The following is a 19,813-nucleotide window of genomic DNA, read 5'->3' on the forward strand; positions in this document are numbered from 1 at the left end:
TATTTCTACAAACTCTTCACAGGGAAAATGTTGGAGTGACATGATATTCCTTTATGTTAACTTCTTGACATTTGTGGCAACAGTTAGACTCTTTCAAATCCTAAGTGACTGGTTCCACAGCATAGGAGACACATGTCCCTCATTAATATAGAAATCTGTTTTGAGCTCAGTGTTGAAAGCTATGGAATGCCTTGTCTAATGTTGTGTTATGTTTATCACTTGGATGAAGATCAGTGTTTGAAGCTTTCATTTACTCAGAATTTGTAAGAAAAAGTCTGGATTGAATTTTACATGACCATCATCTATGAAAAATGGTTAAACATTTTAATAATGTAATCAGGTGAAGCACTTAAAACTGATTTTTTCCTAGTATAGAAATGGTGTCATTAAAAAAAAAATCTGATAAGTTATCCTAATAGCTGGGAAAGCAGTTTGGGAAGTTTACATACTGTAGATGTAGCTGCTGTTAGTACTTGGCAGTATATTTATTCAGTGAAACAGCTGTGCAAGGCCCTTCGCGAGGCCAAACTCCAACCTCATTACTTACAGAAATTAGCATGCTAGAAGTGAGACTCTGACAGTTCAGTGAAATATTTTGTGGCTCCAACTTTCCAGAAATTTAAATGGCATTTCCATTAATTTAGTCCCCAATTATAGAGTTTTTAGATTGTGGTTCGTGTGTGTACACATGTGTACGTGTGATTAGATTTTCCAAGTCCACACCTGCTTCTTCATGTCGGGCAGTGGCACTCAGTGATTGTGTTTTAACTGAATGAATGAATTAAAAACTACTTTGTTAGTGCTGAAGTAGCTTGACAGAGTGAAAGAAATGTAACACACAGCTACCCTCCTTTGCAGTGCTTACATATGTTTCTAAAGATTTATTTATTTATTTATGCATACAAGAACTGGGGTACAGGCCAGAGGTGTGAGGGTAAAAGCATTCACCAGAGACAGAATAGGGAGCAGAGCAGGCAGATCGACCAAGTACACTGCTGAGGGGAGCAGCAGGTGGGTCAGGAGAGGTCTGCCATGCTATGTGTGTTAGCTTCCTGGCTGGTAATTGAACTCATGCAGCCCTGGCTGTGGATAGCTTCATAGAGCTGCGTTTTGACCCATGTGCCACCAGGGAGGGCCTTGCAGTGCTTACATTTTAACTTGGGAGACAAAAGCAGACATACAGGGTCTGTATATGTTCACAGAACAGCTGTGCAGGATTAAAAACAACAGTGAATCAGTGGGGAATCTAGGAGAGACACTGTTGCTGATGTGACCCGACACCATTGGAGGAGACATAATTTGAGGTAGATCACTCAGGATCCATGGGATATATTTGTGTGTCCCCCACCCTCCAAGTTCATAAGTTGAAATCTAATCTGCAATGTCATGGTATTGAAAAATGGGGTCTTTGGGAGATGGATTAGTCCCGTTATGAGAAGAGAGAACACAAGAATATGTAAAGCTCTGCCATGTAAAGCTCCAGGAAGGCATTTATCTACAAACTGGGAAGGGGATTTCATCAAGCAATGTATTTCCAGGAACCTTGCTCGGGACTCTAAAATTGGACTCCAGAATTTGTGAAATAAATTTCTGTTGTTTAAGTCACCCAGGTGATGGTATTTTTATTATAGCACTTTGAACAAAGGTAGGATATAAGTAAGAAGGGAGTGAGGCAGGCTTCCCAGAAACTGTCTTGGGAGAGCTAAAGGTGTGAATGGAAGGGAACTCAGGACAGAGCAAGCACCCCAACTTATTTTATATCCATTGAGGGATGCTCTTAGACTTAGTGATATGATTATCAGTTATTGTTGTAGAGTCAGTAAGTAGGGTTTACGGTGACTTATCACAAGCCTAGAACTTTTTACTTTTTTTGTTGTTTCCGGAGTGATGGTCCATTACACTTGCTATTTCAGTCTTACCACTAGAATTTTCCCTAGCACTGCAGAAAGTAGTCAATATAGGTTTGAATTAGTAGCCATCATTGAACCTGAGTTTATTAATAATGAGAAACCCACCTTCGCCCCTATGCTCATTGAGTATGGCACTTCTCAGAATACAACAAGCCTGAATTCTCCTTGTGTTTGATGTTAGTGGAGAAGTTTGAAGAACTGGGGTAATATTTGTGATAATAATTTTGCATTTTTTCACCTGGCTGCTTTGTGAGTAGAAGAATAATTTGATTCCTGACAAACTAGATAAAATAAATAAAAGTGCTTGTGAAATGAAACATTGGGGATATTTGAAAGCAAAGAATACAGTCACATTTTAATAATTTCAGAAAATAACATGGTAGAGATTCCATATCAACAGGCTGTTCACATTTTCAGTGGGAAAAAAAGGTACTTTTTCCTGGAAAGGTAATGGCCTGTATATCAGAGGTACTTCAAGGGGCTTATATGTAAACTCAAAGGGAGATGATTTAAAATATACAAAAATATTTAACTAATTAAAATCAGATAATTTGGCATTTCTGACTTTCAAAATTATAGTAATTTTTTAAGTCTAAATGAACCCTTAGTGTCTGTAATAGGCATGAGAGGCCATGTCCAGTAATGCGTGAGACTTGCCAAAGGGGCCATTTTGGTCTTTAAGGCTTTTGCCTGTGGATGTGACCACATTCCAGTAGAAACACTTCAGCTTGTGTTGCTATTTTTATAGGCGCTGACTCACTGCTCCAGTTGTCTCATCTGCTCATGATTTTTCATTTCTTGCTGATGAAAATTACATGTCTTTTAAAAAAAATTTACATAAGTAGATTGTAACAGTGGCACCTATTTTAAAGACCATTATTTATAACATCTTCAGAGAGAAATTATAGTTCTGAGTGCTCTTATAATAATTTTTATTTTTTTTATTGCTTTACCCTGGTTTTCTACATGGACTTAAAATCCTATAGCATGTTATTGAAATAAGATGTAAGTAGAATCAAACAATAAGCTTTCTCTTTGCATTTTCTTCCCGTCTTTATTTCTTAGTCTTCTTTGTTGTCATTTTTTTTCATCCACCTGCCTCTTAAATGTCTTTAATATTAAATAGTTTTATTTAAATTATAAAAGTAATATATATTCATTAATCAGCTTCAGTAAGAGAATGGATTATAACTTAACATGTTCCATAGAAAAAAGTCCACAATAATATACACATACTTGCTCTTCTTCTTTCCCCATAGCTCTTATTATTTATATGTAATTTTTCAGTTTGACTTTTTTAACTTAACAAGATATCATCAGTCCCACAAATATTGGTGTTTCTCAGGGTTCTCTTCCAGGGTTTCTCTGGTCTCTTTGCATATGCTGAATGGTTGAATACCACTTTTAGTTTTAGTTATTACTTTCATGCTCATTCTCAAATATATATTCCTAGCCCTGATCTATCTCTGGGATTTTAGTTCATCTACTTTTAGTTCATTGCCTTCCTGGATGCCTCCTAGGCACTAATACGGACCTCTTAATGCTCACTGTTTCTCTTCCTATTTCCATTTCAGAGAGAAGCAATATCATCCCATTTTCCAAGTCAGAGACTCTCATCCCATTTTCCAAGTCAGAGACTCATCCTTAGTCTTTCCTCTTTCTCATTCAACTGCATCTTTTTCATCACCAGACCTATTGTTTCTCCTTATTTAATGGTTTGTAAGCCAACCAGGTTTTCTGAATACCAACTTGTATTATGAGTGACAGTCATTTCTTACATGTGGTCCTCTAACTGTCTCACTGTTTTTCCTTCTTTTACTCTCCTTGCACATCTTCTAACCCATGCGCCTCACAGGGCCCAAATGAGCTTTCTTCAGTGCTTATCTAGAAACACCTCACTTACATATTCAGTAGCTTACCAATGCCTTCATAAGAAAGCCTGAATTCTTCACGACCTATTGGGTTCTTAGGCTCTGGCCCCTGCCTCTCCCTGGCCAGTCTAATTGGTTACCATCCTCACCTGTGTGAAACTCTAACTCCAACACAGTCAACCTCTCTGAGTTTCTTGATCAAATCATACCTTCCTTACATGTTTGCTCTGGTACATTCTGTGTCCCTGTATCCTTTAGGTCACTTGAGTGATGCATTGCCCATGAATTGGATTTGTTATTCCTGTGTGTTCCCAGCACATCTTACACTACCTTTTTCTTGCCATGCAATTGATCATACTCCAGTGTAATTGCTGTATATGGTTTGTGTCCACTTACCCCCCTCCCTCAAGCCACCCCTCCCCCACAGCTACCACCATCATTACTACTTGATTGTGAGCTTCCTGGGGGCAGAATCTAGGAAAGGCACAGGACATAGCACCTGTTGTGTATTTTGCATATTTATAAATATGGAACTGCATATTTGAATGATAAATTTATTTAGAAACTCAGAGAGCCCAGAAAGTTGAAGAGATGGCTTATTCCTGAATGCTAGGGGTTACACTGCCCAAGTGAGGAGATTTACAGGCGTTGGGGGATGTGGCTGGTTCAAAGGTCAGGGTATATTTTTCAGAGCCTGAGCTTTGCCCTTTAAGATACCATGCTTTTAGGTAGTAAAGCAAATTAGTCTCACAAGACCAGAATCTACTTGTCCCCTGCTTTCCTAGAATGTTGTCCTTTTTGGAGCTCAGTGACATCTCACAAGTGAATAGGAAAGTTGAAGATTTATTCAAGGCCTGACTCTTCAGGAGCAGAGTATGAGGATTCCTGGAGCCAGTTACTTAGATGTTGGGAATTCACAACAAAGTTGGCTCCTCTTACTTCTCGCAGAGCTGGTTAACCTCTGCCTGCCTTAGTCCTCAGTCTCTGCAAACTCACTCAAGAAGGACCTTCACTTCCTTATGCATTTATCGTACTTCTGAGTCCCTGTGTCCTTTATCCACATGCTGCAGAGGAGAAAAAATAAATACCACTGACAACCCAGATACCTCAGGACTGTGTATGCTCTATTGATTTTACCTTTAAATACCATCCACCCCAGCTGTTACATTTTGTTCAATGTGACAGTTCATACTGATTTGCATGGGATACTTCTCAGCTTTATGGTGATAAACTTAATTCCTATATTGATATTCACCTAATGGAGGCTACCCCAGTGACTCAGCCCACATTATAAATCGAATAAGTAAGTCAGCCTGCTCTTATGGGACTCACCTGTCAAGCAAATGTAGCCCTCCAGCCCAGCTTTAGATTGGTTTCCTTACTCTAGAAAATGGAACTTGCTAGCTTTATAAGGAAATCCTGGACCTCTTACCAATTGTGCCCTGTTTCCACCTTCCTCTTCTGAAGTCTGAAAAGCTTGTTCTTGCCTTAAATCCCTCTGGAAAGTGCTCTACCACTTCACTGACTTTGAACCACCCATCCATCATTTTCCATTGACTAGAGGACATCAAACTCGTTACTAAATCAGCATCTCATGCATAAAAGGTAATCTTTCTGGCTTGATAAGTCATCTCTTTTGTTTTCACTTGATTACTCTCACTGAGGAAACTGGATAACTCAAATCTACTGTCCAGTTTTAAGTGAGAAAATGTAAGTTAAAAGGGACTGTGTATCTGGTACATGCATATCAGGTATTTGGTGAATGCAATTTGATCTGGAAAGTGGATAAGGGAGAAGATATCTTTTGAGTTATTTCAGTGTCTTCTTTGTACCAGAGTTGTTGTTTTTTTCTTTTTTCTTTTTTTTCCCGCTGTATAGAGTGAGTTGGGTAATATCTTTGTATTACAGATAAAAATGGAATCAGAGGCGATCCCACTTTGTGAATGAGTGGGATTTTTAAACCTAGACCAGCCTTCTTTCATATTCTTTTATATTTACTTCTGAGTAGGAATTGTGATATAGGATGTTGACATTATTTAAACAGTAGTTCTGAATAAGCAGTTCTCTAAGTTGCCTGTTTCTTAAGGGGCCAGAATATTTAAAATATCAAACATACATTTTTTAATGGAAATTTAAATCTGCTCTACTAGGGCATCTTTCCCTCCAATTATGAAATAACTGTGATAATCTAATTGTTCCTTTATTTTGAAAAATGATTTATTTACTTATGCATATGAGGACTGGGGTATAGGCTAGAGGTATGGGGGGTAGTGAGAGGATTCACCAGAGATGGAGTGGGGGGCAGAACAGGCAGATCAACTGAAACACACTGCTGAGGGAAGCAGTGGGAGAGACAGGCAAGGTCTGCTTTGCCTTGTAGGTCACCTCGCTGGCTGAGAATCGAACTTGTGCTGCAGTGGCTTAGGATTGCTTCATAGTGCTGTGCTTCAACCTCTTGTACCACCAGGGAGAGCCTCAATTGCTCTTTCAGTCAGGGGTAAATATCTTTAAAATTCCCACTTTTTCAAAAGGATTTTAAGTCAGTTTCACAAAGGCGTGCTGGTTAAGGGAAAAGGAACTCTAGGGTGATATAGGATCAATTTATACCACATTTTCTTGTTCATTCTTAAGTTGAATATGTAATGTTTTTGCAAACTATGGGGCAACCAGCATCATTAATCTTGCAGTGATTAGAACTGGGAATAAGATGCTTTTGTAAAGGCTATTAGGAATGGAATGATTAATTATCAAAATTTTTAATTTAAAATTTAAGCCAGAAGTTGAAGGAAATAAAAGTTTATTTATCAGCTTTGGACAGAGATTAAGCCTTGTGTGAAAAGATGAAAAAAAAATTGTTTTGGTTGACCAGTTGAGGAAGATTTAGAGGATGGATATGTTTTTGAGACCCAAGGGTAATATTCTACTTTGGTGAAAGCTGAGAAGAAATGTAGATTGGGAAGGAAAAATCTATTCTTTTTTTCTGGGTCATGATGGGTACAAATCGAGGAACTTGGAGAGCCCAAAGCAGTGGCTGTGTCATTGAATCAGAACTAGATTCTCTTCAAATCTACAAGAGTCAGTTGAACTCTCAACAATTCCAACAAAGATAAAATATATTTTACCATTTCTGCTTAGAAGAAGCTAATTTCCCTTGATTGGTCGTAGAGTAAATGGTAGTTATCAGGATTTTCCTGCCCTCCTGCCATTAGCATCTATGAGGGACACCTGTGGTCTTATACGCTGGCCTGATGGCAGGACCAGGAGTGCGCCTGTGCGTGGGTGCACCTGAGCGCGAGATGAGTATATAAGGGTGGCAGCAGAAGCCCGGGCATTAGAAGACTAAATGGCACAGTTGGGGGGAGAGCAGTGGAGGTCAGAGAATAGCTATAGGAATTTGCAGGCCCCAAGTTGCTGTCTCCCTGCAGGCTTGTTCCCCATAACTTGTGGGATGACTCTAAGGACTCTAAGGTTCTTGTTCAAGCTGTTTGAACCAACGATGATCCTACCCAGCCTGGGTGTTTGCGGAACACTGGGTAAGCTGGATTTTGAGCCTCTCAAGCTGACAGCTTCTCTCTTGTCTTTGTGTACATCATCCTACTCTGTCCAAGAATTAGAAAACAATTAAGTGAGGGTTTTTATAAGTAAGGACAATCTTCCTATAGCTTATTTAACTTGACTGTTTCTATATACAGCAGAGAACCAAGAAATCACTTCATGAGACTGGATGAAAGTGGGACATTTGGGAAGCGAGGTACAAGGGTAGAGGAGAAAGCTGGGAGAAGGGAAAGATACAGCGTGGTATCTCTTCCAGGTGCCATGTCAGGTTACATGTGGTCAGGCACCAGAAGGATGAGTGTGGGTAGAGAATATTGGCTTCTCTTACCTTTGCTCTTCTTGGACCTGCCCAAGTGACAAATACATTAGCAGTAAGCAAGTTAGTCTGTCCTCTTAAACTCCTGTCAAAGAATACATTTACTGTTCTTTGGGTAAGGATGTCTTACTCACTTTTAGGTAACTTTGATAACTATTTAACATCTGTGTTTGTAGTAGGTGATTTCATTTTGAGTGCACCTGTATCTCAATCTCAGGCTAAACATGTTGCTTTAATCTAGAATTTTTGAGCTGGGTGTTACAGCTGATTCCAGACAAAGATATAATGAAGCTTAATTGTACAAAGGTAATCAAATAGGTTCTTCTGTCCAGGTGTTATCATTAGTAGGAAGGTTGAGGCGAACATGTCAGTTCTCACGCTGTCACATATGTGGGATTTTCTTTGACAGCCCTGGTTAGTCCTGTCACTGGCTAGGTGGTAGGGTTCACCTAGAGTCGATAAGAGCTCACCTCGAGGTAAGGCCTGGTCTCAGGTATCAGGTATATGACTAAGTGGCTCTTACAGAGGCAGACAAATATGATTAATGCTGTTCTTATTTCCCACCCCTCTTACATCTTTATGAATAAATGACACCTGGCATCACAATACCTTTGAAAGCTACTGTACATTAATAAGAATGGTATTCCTTTCTTTCTACCTTCCTCCTTTAAGGAAAAGTACCTAATTAAAAATAAAAAAAACTGAAACAACCAAGAATTGAGTTTTTCTCCCCTATGTCCTATCAGGTTCTTGAGTCTTCCGGGTTATACTTTTTAAAGATTTATTTATTCATTCATGCATGTACATATATAGAACTGGGGTACAGGCCACAAGTGCAGGGGTGGTGAGAGGATTCACCAGAAAAAAAGTGGGGAACAGAATAGGCAGATCTGCAAAGTACACTGCTGAGGGGAGTAGCGGGCAGGTCAGGAGAGGTCTGCTGCACCATGTGGATCACCTCCGGGGCTGGGGTTCGAACTTTCAGTGAAGTGCTGCAGCTAGCTTGCAGTGCTGCGTCCTAACCTGTTGTACCTCCAGGGTAGGCCAGTTATACTTTTAAAGTTGCTTTTCTTGGATATGTCCTGATAAGAATAAATTTAAATTTCTCACAGAGGTATGGTCCAGCTGGCATGCTTTGCAGTTCTTGATGCTGTTATGCTATTATATACATTTTTTCTCACTTTCACCTTTCATATCTGAGTGGATCCTAAAACTGAAGGTTGATTTGATGTGACCTATTTTTTTTTTCCCAAAAAGCTGTTATTCAAGCTGATGGATTTTATAACTGAGAGTATTTTAGATAGATTAGTACTGGTGTTTTAGTTATCTATAGCTGTGTAGCAAATATTACTCAGAATTAAAAATATTTATAATTTTTGGGCCCTCCCTGGTGGCGCAGTGGGTTAAGGCACAGCACTGAGAATCTAAAGCCGCTTCCGCATGAGTTCGATTCCCGCCTGCCCCGGAGGTGACCACATGGTGTGGCAGACCTCTCCTGACCCACCCGCTGCTCCCCTCAGCAGTGTACTTCGTCGATCTGCCTGTTCTGTTCCCCTCTCTGTCTCTGGTGAAGCCTCTCACCGCCCCTGAGCCTCTGGCCTGTACCCCAGTTCTGTATGCACAAATAAATAAATCTTTAAAAAAAAATATTTATAATTTCTCATGGCTGATTAGGTCAGCAATTCACTGAGGACACAATGGAGAGGTCTTAACCTCTGCATCGTGGTGTTTAGTGCTTCACTATCATGACTTAGAGCTTCCAAGTTGAAATCATCTGAAGTCTCAATGATTCTTTCATGGGATTAGCTGCAGTTTTTGGTTTTCATCTTACAAGGAGATGATGGAGTGGGAGGGACTAACTAAATAACTATTTCTTTTCCTTAGAACAAAGTATGTTTTAAGCCTATAAAAGCTTTTTAAGAGGACACATTCTGCCTTTTCTGAGAGATGCTGTGTATCATTTTATCAAATGAGAGTATTTCAGGAGATCAGCACTTTGGAGTATGGTCTACTTGTCATTAGGAAAGCAGCATCTATCATTGTAATTACACATACATTTTGCATCAGAGTCTGTTGTTGGTTGATATTTAGGATGAGTTACACCAAACTTTGCATATTCTTTCACAACTCTCTAGATCACATTAACGTTTTAAATTCTCAGTGGGGAAGGAAGCATTGCTGGCAGCATTGCTTTTCTCCATTTGTATCAGGGACTTGATTGTCAGCTGTCCCCAAATACTGCTTACCCAACATACTGGAGAAAAGTTGTATTGCAATCCTTGGAGAGCTCTACCTCAAGAATATGGTAACATTTCCTCCATGTAAATAAGAGCTCCCTTATTCATCTCTAAGATAAATTGTAAAATCCCTGGGAATCTGAACCACTAACCTTTCTCAACCCCACAGGGGTATGGAGGAGTAGATAAAATGCTATTTTCAAAAAAAGAAACCGTACTCTTTCTGAAAATGATAAAATATGAATAAAGTAGAATTATCTAATTTAAACATTTTAGTGGTTGAAAAAGACATTTCTCCAGTTCTATAATATTTAAAATAATGTAAATGTTAGTATGGAAACATGAAACAAACATTCCACTACAAGGTTTTTGCTCTGTCTTAATTCATTTGTATTAAACTTCAAACTTCTGATTAATACTAGTTACAGAAGTTAAGCTTCAAGAAATTTCAAGAATATTATTATAGTTATTCCTATCCACCCTATGCTGTTAGTTGGCTGTCCCTAAAGAAGTTCTAATGATATTTTGATCAACAACCTTGTGTATTTGGCATATTACCCTCATTTCACAGACAAGAAAGCTGAAGTCCAGATAATTGATATATTCAGTTAAGCTTACGTAACTAACAAATTTATTTATTTTTCCTCAGCTCTACTTTCCCATCCCACTTTATGCTTATATAGGAAAGTACTTATATGGTCTTGTTGTAGAAACTTTTGCTGTCTACTAGGGTGAATAGCCCCACTAAATTATCCTAGCATTTGAAAAATTACCTTCTGAGATACCTTCAACACTGACACTTGTACTGAATTCATCCCTAATGGAGAGGCTTTGCCTGCATAGTTTCACAATACACAGACCCAAATTCACCGTATCACTTGAATATTTTGAATGCATGATGGTAGACATCTGGATTTACTGAATTTCTCAATGACTTGGTTTTTAGTAGTTCTTATCAGGTACAGAGAGGTTATTTTATTATATGGAAAATTTGCCTGAGGTCTGACACCATTCAGTTGTGCCAATTGGTGATTCAGCTGCTGACTATTCATATGTCTTTCCTTTTTGGTCTGTGTGTCCTTGCATTGAACTCAGATTCATTTTTGCTTAGGGGGAATGTTAGTACTTTATGATATCCTCTAGAGAATTTAGCATCTTGGAATTTTTCTGAATTAATACGTAGTTTGCACCACAGGATGACTGATGTAGTGATTTTTAAAACAGATTTATTTATTTATTTATTTATTTATTTTTTTTTAAAGATTTATTTAGTTGTGCATACAGAACTGGGGTACAGGCCTGGTACGGGGTGGTGAGAAGGTTCACCTGAGACACAGTGGGGAGCAAAACAGGCAGATGGACGAAGTACACTGCTGAGGGGAGCAGCAGGCGGGTCAGGAGAGGTCTGCCACGCCATGTGGTCACCTCCGGGGCAGGCGGGGATCGAACTCATGCGGAAGCGGCTTTAGATTCCCAGTGCTGTTCTTTAACCCGCTGCGCCACCAGGGAGGGCAAAACAGATTTATTGATGCATTTAGACTGGGGTACAGGTCAGAGGTGCAGGGGTGGTGAGAGGATTCACCAGAGACAGAGTGGGGAGCAGAACAGGCAGATCGATGAAGTACACTGCTGAGAGGAGCCGCGGGCGAGACAGGAAAGGTCTGCCGTGCCATGTGGATCACCTCCAGGGCTGGGGCTCTAACACACACTGAAGCAGCTGCAACTAGCTTGCAATGCATCACCTGTAGTGATTTCTTTGGATACAGTGGATTTGGAATTTATAAAAGTAATTTGTTTATTTTTTTAGACTAACTTGAATGTCCTATTACAGATGAGTTATGTAAAGAAATATCTCAGAATTAGTCACTGTTGAGATTTTGGTTGATATTATTCCAATTTGTGTGTGTGTGTGTGTATACATTCATTTTACCTGCACAATGAATGTTGTTCTAGAAATTGTATTTTCAGATATATTTATTCTATTCAATAATATAGTTTTAATGTCGTAAGGTTTTTATTGTATGAATGTATCCTATCTTTTTAATATTAGGCTTTAATTTTTTCCCCTTTTTTCTGTCATCTTGCAGCAAACTGACAGATCTTTCAAGTTTGGGGTCATTCGTGGGGATCCTTGACGCACTACAGTGGTAGAGTGCTATGTGTGCTGTGCCTCTGCCTAAGAGCCAGTCCCCACATGGAGAATCCTATAGAACTAACAGTTGATAACTCATGCATTTTTTTGGCTCTTCTTGCAGGAAACAGAGCACGTTCTGCCTGGACAGTCAGAGTGTCGTGGGAGAGCTGGGACACCAGCTCAGCAGAGTCCACAAAACCACACCTTCAAGTGCCAAGAAACAGTGAGGCTTCAACCCAGGTGGGCCCTTTGTTTGCAGAAGTTAAGCTGTACCTGGGATTCTTCCCAAAATGCTTTGCTTGTGCTCCACAAAGAGTCACACGGTGTGACTTTTGTTGATATCCTGTAGAATCAGAGAAGCTGCTGAAGAGAGTCATTGAATCTCAGTTTAACAGAATTTTGTCTTTAGTTTGAAGATAATCCACCTTCAGGCTCACAGAGTACAGGCATTAGTCCCTTGGAGAGAGAGGCTGATTTCATTTTGTCCTCTTTCATTTATGCTAGAGATGATTAAGTTTTCCTCTGTGATAATAATAATTAGTGATGACAGTGTAGACATCAAGCCAATTACTTCTTACATATATCTCATTTTGTCTTCACCACTTCCTCATTAAGTGGGTACTCACAGCCTAATCTTTGGGAGGTGGAGCAGAGCCTGAGACATTAAGGCCTGATGTTGCACAAGGGAAAAGGCTGAGCCAGAGTTTCAATGGACAGATGCCTGGATTGCAGCATAGCAAGGTGTGGCTCGTTGCTGATCCAAGTGAGCAACACTTACAGCTGGAAGTAGCCTCAGGCTAGCCTCTTCAGTCTGCTAGACCCTGCCAGAGGCAGAGTGAGTCCCAAGAAAGATATGGGTGGAAAGCTGTCTGAAGCAGGGTTGACATGGCTTTTTGATGGGAGCCTGGCATTGCAGCTGTCTATGGAAAGTCTCTTCTGGAAATAAACAGAAGAAAATTCAACCGCTAGTTGTGTCAGCTGTCTTTGTAGGATCTTGTGTACAATGTAATCATAGCTTTCTCTCGGGGGAAAGAGAGTGATGTACTTCTGAACATGACCTTTAGAAAGTTTTTCCAAGGCAGCACAGTCTTGATGTATTAAAAATGACAAGACGATTCTCTTACGGTGTAATTGTGCTTTAAAATATCCAACATACTGTTGAAACTTAAATAGTATTATAAAACAATGGCATCTCTATAATAAATTTAAAGACATACTTATAAGCATCTCCTTAAAGTAATAAATTAGTATTTTTACATTTGAAATCACCACTATAAAAAACATTTTTATTTAAAAGTTAAATTTCTCAAGATATTAAAATAATGCTGTTTTAATATCTTTAAAAATAAAGTATTCAGAATGCCTGACTTATAGTTCATTCTTCAGGGTAGGGGGGAGGGAAAGGGATCGAAACGAGGGCAGGAAGAGCACAGGGGACTATGGTGATGGTGCACTGGTGAATCAGTGGTGGGACTCTGTAGAGACTACACCTGAGAAAAGAGCATACATTGTACAAAGATGAGCACTGATGTATATATAAATAAACATGACTAAAAATACCTGCTAATCTCCCCTCGCCCTGCAAATATTCAGCATACTATATTTAGAAGCATAACATTCCAAAGGGCTGAAGGGGAACCCTAAAAGCAAGGTGATCTACTATCCAGTTGGATTTGTGGGCACCTGTGACCACTTCCCTCTGATCAGTTCCTCAGGAGTTACCAGCTCCTGTGTGTGATTGTTGTACTTGAGCTCTGGTTGGGTGGGATCCAACCTGGTCATTTCTCTCTTGATAGGGACATTCTCGTATTTGGGGACTTATTGACCTAAGCTGTTTTAGCTAGACTAATACCAATTCAGGCAGTAATCTCTTTCCCCACCCTGGACTGGTAACTGACACAACAGAAAATAATAAAAAAATCTAAAACATTCTTATTTGTCTAGATGGTAGCCCTTTGGGGTGGATATTTGCAGAGGTTGATAGGGAGAAATGATATTAGCAATTAATCATTTCAAAGATGCTGATGTTCAGTAAACATAAAACCATTTTATCTGTCATCTGTGTTGGAAAAGGTTAAGTGGTAATATTGTTATCATAGGGCAAGTCAGAGGTTTAAAGCACGCTGTGGTGGGACTCATTCATATACAACAAGTGAAGAGGCTGAATATATTGAATGAGAATCATCCAGATGAGGAAACAGGACTTCATTCTTGTATTTGGGTGTGGGGAGTGAAAGCTTTATTTAGATACTCGGCAATGTGTGGAGCCTTTCCTCAGGAAAAAGATGTTCACATATAGCAGGTTTATGTAAAACGCTTGTGTTTGTACAAAATGTGTATCAGGAAAATGACCCAGAGCAGAGTCCCTGGGTAGCCTTCCTAATAAACTCGGGTGTGTCTCCCCAACAGATTGCCCACTTCTCCATGTAAAACAGATCTTCCTTCCTCTGTATCTTAGAAACTTCTATACAAATACCTTGTTTGTTTTCTCTCCATTTTTCATTTTCCCAGGACCTAATTTTCAAAACAGGCAGCCTGTTGGGATATTCCATGTACTAGTGTTGACAATCATAGGTTCTGGAGTTAAGTCACAGCAGGAGTGATGTTAGGTCAGTTATGTGGATTAGTATTTAGATTGGGTTGTTAACCTTCATAGTACAGATTTACTTTTCACAGGCTTGGTGATGTCACTCAAGGACATTCTAGTAGAACTTAAAAATAATTTCAGGATATTACAGAGATTGTGAAATTTGATGAACTGGTGAAATGAGAGCAGAGGCTAAAACCAACTTTGAGTCAGGTAGTTGACAATCTTGATAATAAACCCCTTCCATTTTAAGCCATTAAATGACCAGGTTCAGGCATAATGTGCCCAACAGGAACTTGATAGAGACCTGATACGGTAACTGAACCCCCGGGTGTAGCTCAAAGTGAGGGGGAAAAGCCAAGCTAAATCTCAGCAGGTGTCTATCCCCGAAGTCATGTACAGTATTATAAATGAATGTTTTATCAATAAATAAATGATACAGTTAAACACAAGATGAACTGTCACCTTCTTGGCTATCAAAGGAGAATGTTATTAAGCATAATAAATATTCTAGGAAAAGAAGACCTTTCTGAAGCAGAGCTTTCAAGAAGTCACATGTCATTTGAGTAATACTTAAAGGAGCAGTTTTCAGAGGATGACTGCATCCTTGTGGACAGGTTATGGTATTTTTGGGCTGATTGGGAGCGTGACCAGGAAAAATAGTTTCATACCTTTGGTTCTCAGAATATATGTCTTCTGTATCTTTGTCTCTAATATCAGCAACATTTATCATGTCTGTGAATGGTTTTCAGGAAGGTTTATGAATGTTACTGCCAAAGTTTGGATTTATATATAGGTGTTGTTTTTCTGTTGCTACTAAAAACAAAAAAAAAGGCAAAGCCGTGACTTTAAACAGTACAGACTTACTGGCTTAAGAGTTCTGTAGACTGTCCACTATAAATCTCACTGGGTTAAAATCAAGGACAGACCTTTACTCTTTTCTACAGACTCTAGGGAAGAGTCTGTTCATTTTCTTGTCTTTTCCTGTTGCCAGAGGTTGCCTGCATCCTTGGCTCATAGCCTTTTTCCCAAAGCAAGTAGGGTTGCATTTTTTTGAGCATTCTTTCATACATTTCCCTTTGATCATTTCCAGAAAGGATTTTCTATGTGATTAGATATTCTTGTGATTAGATTGGTCTGATTCAGATATTCCATAATAATCTGCCCATTTCAAGGTCCTTAATTTACTTAATTTACTGCAGAATCCTGTGGGGGAGGGGTACAAGGGATGTGGAGATTATTATGCTTACGACTTACAGCTTTATTTTCTCAGGGAAAAACTCTAAAGCATATATCACAATCACAGAAGGTACTTAGGACTATGTGATATGAAACCACTTTCTTAATCCTCTTTTACCTATATGTTTGCTTGCTGTACTAAATTCTCTGAGCAGAACAGAAACCATTTTAGCCCTCCTTGATCTTTCATTACACCCTTTCTCCTATTTGCTGTGTCCTCATTGCTATATTATAATCCCTTGGCAGTACAATTCCCACCACATCAGAGTTCACATTTGGTGTCCTTCCTGCAGGTGTTTCTAGTATATCTATATGTGTGGGTATGTATAGCTATATAAATGTTTATATGTATTTGTATATGCATAGTATTTGCATGTATATTTGACTCATAGTGTTTTCAAATACTTTGATTTAATATTTAAAAATCACAATAATATATAGATGTAGAAACCCCAAGGCTGCCTTTCCAATAAGGCAATAATTAGCTGGAGTACCTCTCTTATTTTTCAAGTTCCCACTTAGACCTCCTCATTGACTTCTGGTCTTTGCCGGGCTCTTTTAGGTAGTTGATTTATAATGCCTTTTTCAATTCTTTTCTTCTCCAGCAACTCCTCTTCTTGGGGACTCAAGCTGCCTGATTGTAAGCCCTAGTAAGGTGATGGCTGATACAGTCTTAATTATCTCCTGTGCAGAGATGAGTTGTTTATATTTTAACTTGGATTTTCAGTGCATCTCTGTAGAGGGGTTACATGTTACAACACTCTGGCATGCTCCTTAATATTTGGAGTTTTTCAAAATATGTAAAACTATAGAACTGTGTGTACTTAGAGCAAGAATGAAGCCTTAGTAATCTTTTCATCAACTCTTATTTTATACTTTGACATCCAGAAAAAATGTGATTTGCTAGGACTTTACTTCCCTAGTAGTAGTGTTAGGGGGAAAGGATGTTCTGAAATAACTCTGCAGATACAGGTTTTATGGACTCTACCCCCACTCCAGACATGGAAACCACAAATCCCAACAATACTAAAGGGAGGACTGTTAGGATCTAGGGGCAGAGTTAACCAGCCATTTTGGGGTTTTGGATATAAGACTAGACATGTTGGGCTGAGGGTCTCTCTCTCACCTGGTGGCTGGTGGCTGGTGGCTGGTTGCTTGGCTCTTGCCCAACCTTTGGGGTGCTATTGGGGTTCCAGGTCAGGGGAACTGGTAGGACACATTAGTTATCTTGTAACAACTTCTCTGTCCCTGGGTTGTACCTTTGCTTTTTTTCCCTTGTAAATAAAATCATTATTGAGCTTTTTTGTGTGTGTCTGCAGTGCAGTTGAACCTTAAGGGCATGGTTGAGGACACACAGACAAGCAAACCAATTCACATTGGTTGCTCTGTAACAATAGAACCTAGAAAAGTACCATCAATCTGTTTAGAGGAGCCACTTGATGAATATGCATCAATTTGATTGATTTTTATAGCTTCTGCCAGTGCCATTACTATAAACCCTCAGATATGTCAAAAGTGAATTTATGAATGTTAGAGAATACTAATGAAGTTGGGGATTTCTAACCCAGCTATGTAAATTTACTTTTGAGAGTGATTAGCTCACTTGTGTTTAAGATTTCTGTATTAAAATTTATGACAACATTAAACCTTTAATGTTGTTAAAGACTGTATAAATAGGAGCTATTCTATAGCATTGTGCTACTACTAATTAAGTTAGTGGTTTCATTTGCGAAGTGAAGTTCATTAATCTCTTCATCTGGAAGTCCCCAGTTACAGGGGATTAAAGATTGGGGTATTAGCAAGGATAATGGCCTTTGATGGTTATAACTATAGTTGCAACATTCCAGATGAAAGGAAAGCTTTGCTGCTTTATAGAAAGAGGAAGTTTTGTTGGCTACAACTTTTACATGGGGGACAGGTCCTTTCATCTGTTTTTGAGATAGACAGCTCCTGTGTGTTTTCATAGCTAATTGTTTACTATTTAAATGTAATTCATAGAAGTAAGCAGAATTTTAATGAGCTCTGCTAAAAAGAAAGACCTAGTAAGAGACTGAACATCCAGAGCATTTTAATAATATAGAAAACATGATTTGCTTTCTTGAACTGTGGACTATACCAGACCAGGAGTGTATGTTGCTAACATGTTCTTGCTCATTAATGTGCTCAAAGCTCAACATTTTTAAGAGGAGAAGAGGCGTAAGTAGGATAATGATAAAAAAATAAAAGATTGTTTTGACAGTGTTGTGATTCCGGTATACTGTTGGGCAATACAGTGGGTCATCTGTCAAAGGCTCTCCTTAACTGTCCACCCCCACCACCAACAACCCACCTCTTCATCCTGTCCTCAATGCCACAGTACAGAAAAAAAAAAAACATCTGGTAGACTGAAAAGAACATTCAAATTAAGAAATGCAGTACCATCTATCATACCTATCAGGTGACCTTGGTTCTGTCACTAAATCCCTGAATCTGCTTCTCTTACAGGAGTTTAGGCCAGAGGTTTCCTAAGGTCCCTTCTGACTCCAGCATTGAACATGCTCAGTATGCTAGATGTTCAAAGGATTAGACATGGAAGAACTTAATACTTTTACAGTCACTGATTAAAAATAACCCTTCCCTGCTGCAGAGTAACAAAGAAATCACACCTGAAAGCTTTGAACTGCTGAATCAAGCAGTCTGCATTTGATTATTCTGGTAATAGGACCCTCTTTCTTTTAAAAGGGGTTTTGTCCTTGGTCAGTTGATAAATTGATAGCATTTTCTCTGGACACCGGTTAGACATAAAGATAAAAAGGAAACATATCTTTTCTCATAAAAAATAACAATAAGAGAAACACATATATATCGGTAAATACAGAACATTCTAATAATTTTTTTATAGACTTACCACCTAGATAAAAATATTGTCACTATTATAATGTACATATTAAAAATGTTCTTTTTATTTTTATGTTGGCATAAAAAATTGTGTATGAAAGGGGTTTCTTGATGCGTTCAGATTAGAACCTGTTACAAGCACTGTTTATTTCAAGGCAGAGTATAAAACTAGTCTAGAACGCATTCTGACTGCACAATCTTTCACAGCAGTTGAGTACTGAAGTCGAGAGGCTTCACCAGACTCAGAGTGGGGAACAGAACAGGCAGATCGACGAAGTACACTGCTAAGGGGAGCAGTGGGCTGGTCAGGAGAGGTCTGCCACGCCATGTGGTCACCTCCGGGGCAGGCGGGAATCAAACTCATGCGGAAGCGGCTTTAGATTCTCAGTGCTGTACTTTAACCCGCTGCGCCACCAGGGAGGGCCAATTGTACATATATTTTCATATATCATATATAAGTGAAATATCTGAAATCTGAAACACATATCTGTGTAACTTTTCTTACTTAATATTGTATTTAACCAGAAAAATATTCTAAAATATTAATGACTATGAAATATTCCATTTTGTGGTGATATTATTTAACTCCAAAGCATTTGATATTTTGATTATATCTAGGATTTATATTTGCATATATCACTGTAGTTAAAAATTGCTTAGGGATATTTTAATGTATAACCTCTGTAGTTGTTCTTGTTTTGTGAGCAATGGTAAAAGTATGGTAAAAGTATAGGGTTGAAATGGTAAAAGTATAGGGTTGAAAAGTATAGGGTTGAAATGGTAAAAGTATAGGGTTGAAATGATCAACTGAAATGAGACATAGGATATAAATTTTTCAGTTTTCTGACCACAATCACAGATAGTAAAATAATGAATACTTTCTAACTTGAGAGAATTAGAATGTCATGGACTGGATTTCTGATGTGATAGAATCATAAGATAGGACCTCTGGGCAGAGTATTTGAGACAGTTCAGTTCAGTCTCTTTCTTCATCTTTGTATATTCTAGATATTTCTGTTTTATCCACTAACCCTCAGAGTTTTCTAGTTTGGATTGCACTGAGGGCAGAGTGCCTCTGCTGTGACAT

At 38.8% G+C, this 19,813-nt stretch overlaps 1 protein-coding gene across 5 annotated transcripts in view; it reads left to right on the plus strand.

Annotated features, from left to right (window-relative positions):
* FAM13C (family with sequence similarity 13, member C) overlaps positions 1-19,813 on the plus strand; it is a 115,900-nt gene that overhangs the window by 27,237 nt on the left and 68,850 nt on the right. For all 5 annotated transcript variants that reach the window (XM_012723710.1, XM_012723709.1, XM_004680875.2 and 2 more), the window contains one exon: positions 12,145-12,263. In XM_012723710.1, coding sequence (XP_012579164.1) covers positions 12,145-12,263 — 119 coding nt within the window. The remainder of the gene's footprint in view (positions 1-12,144; positions 12,264-19,813) is intronic.

This window comes from Condylura cristata, unplaced genomic scaffold, assembly GCF_000260355.1.
Source record: "Condylura cristata isolate star-nosed mole 26May11 unplaced genomic scaffold, ConCri1.0 scaffold00011, whole genome shotgun sequence".
NCBI lineage: Eukaryota > Metazoa > Chordata > Mammalia > Eulipotyphla > Talpidae > Condylura > Condylura cristata.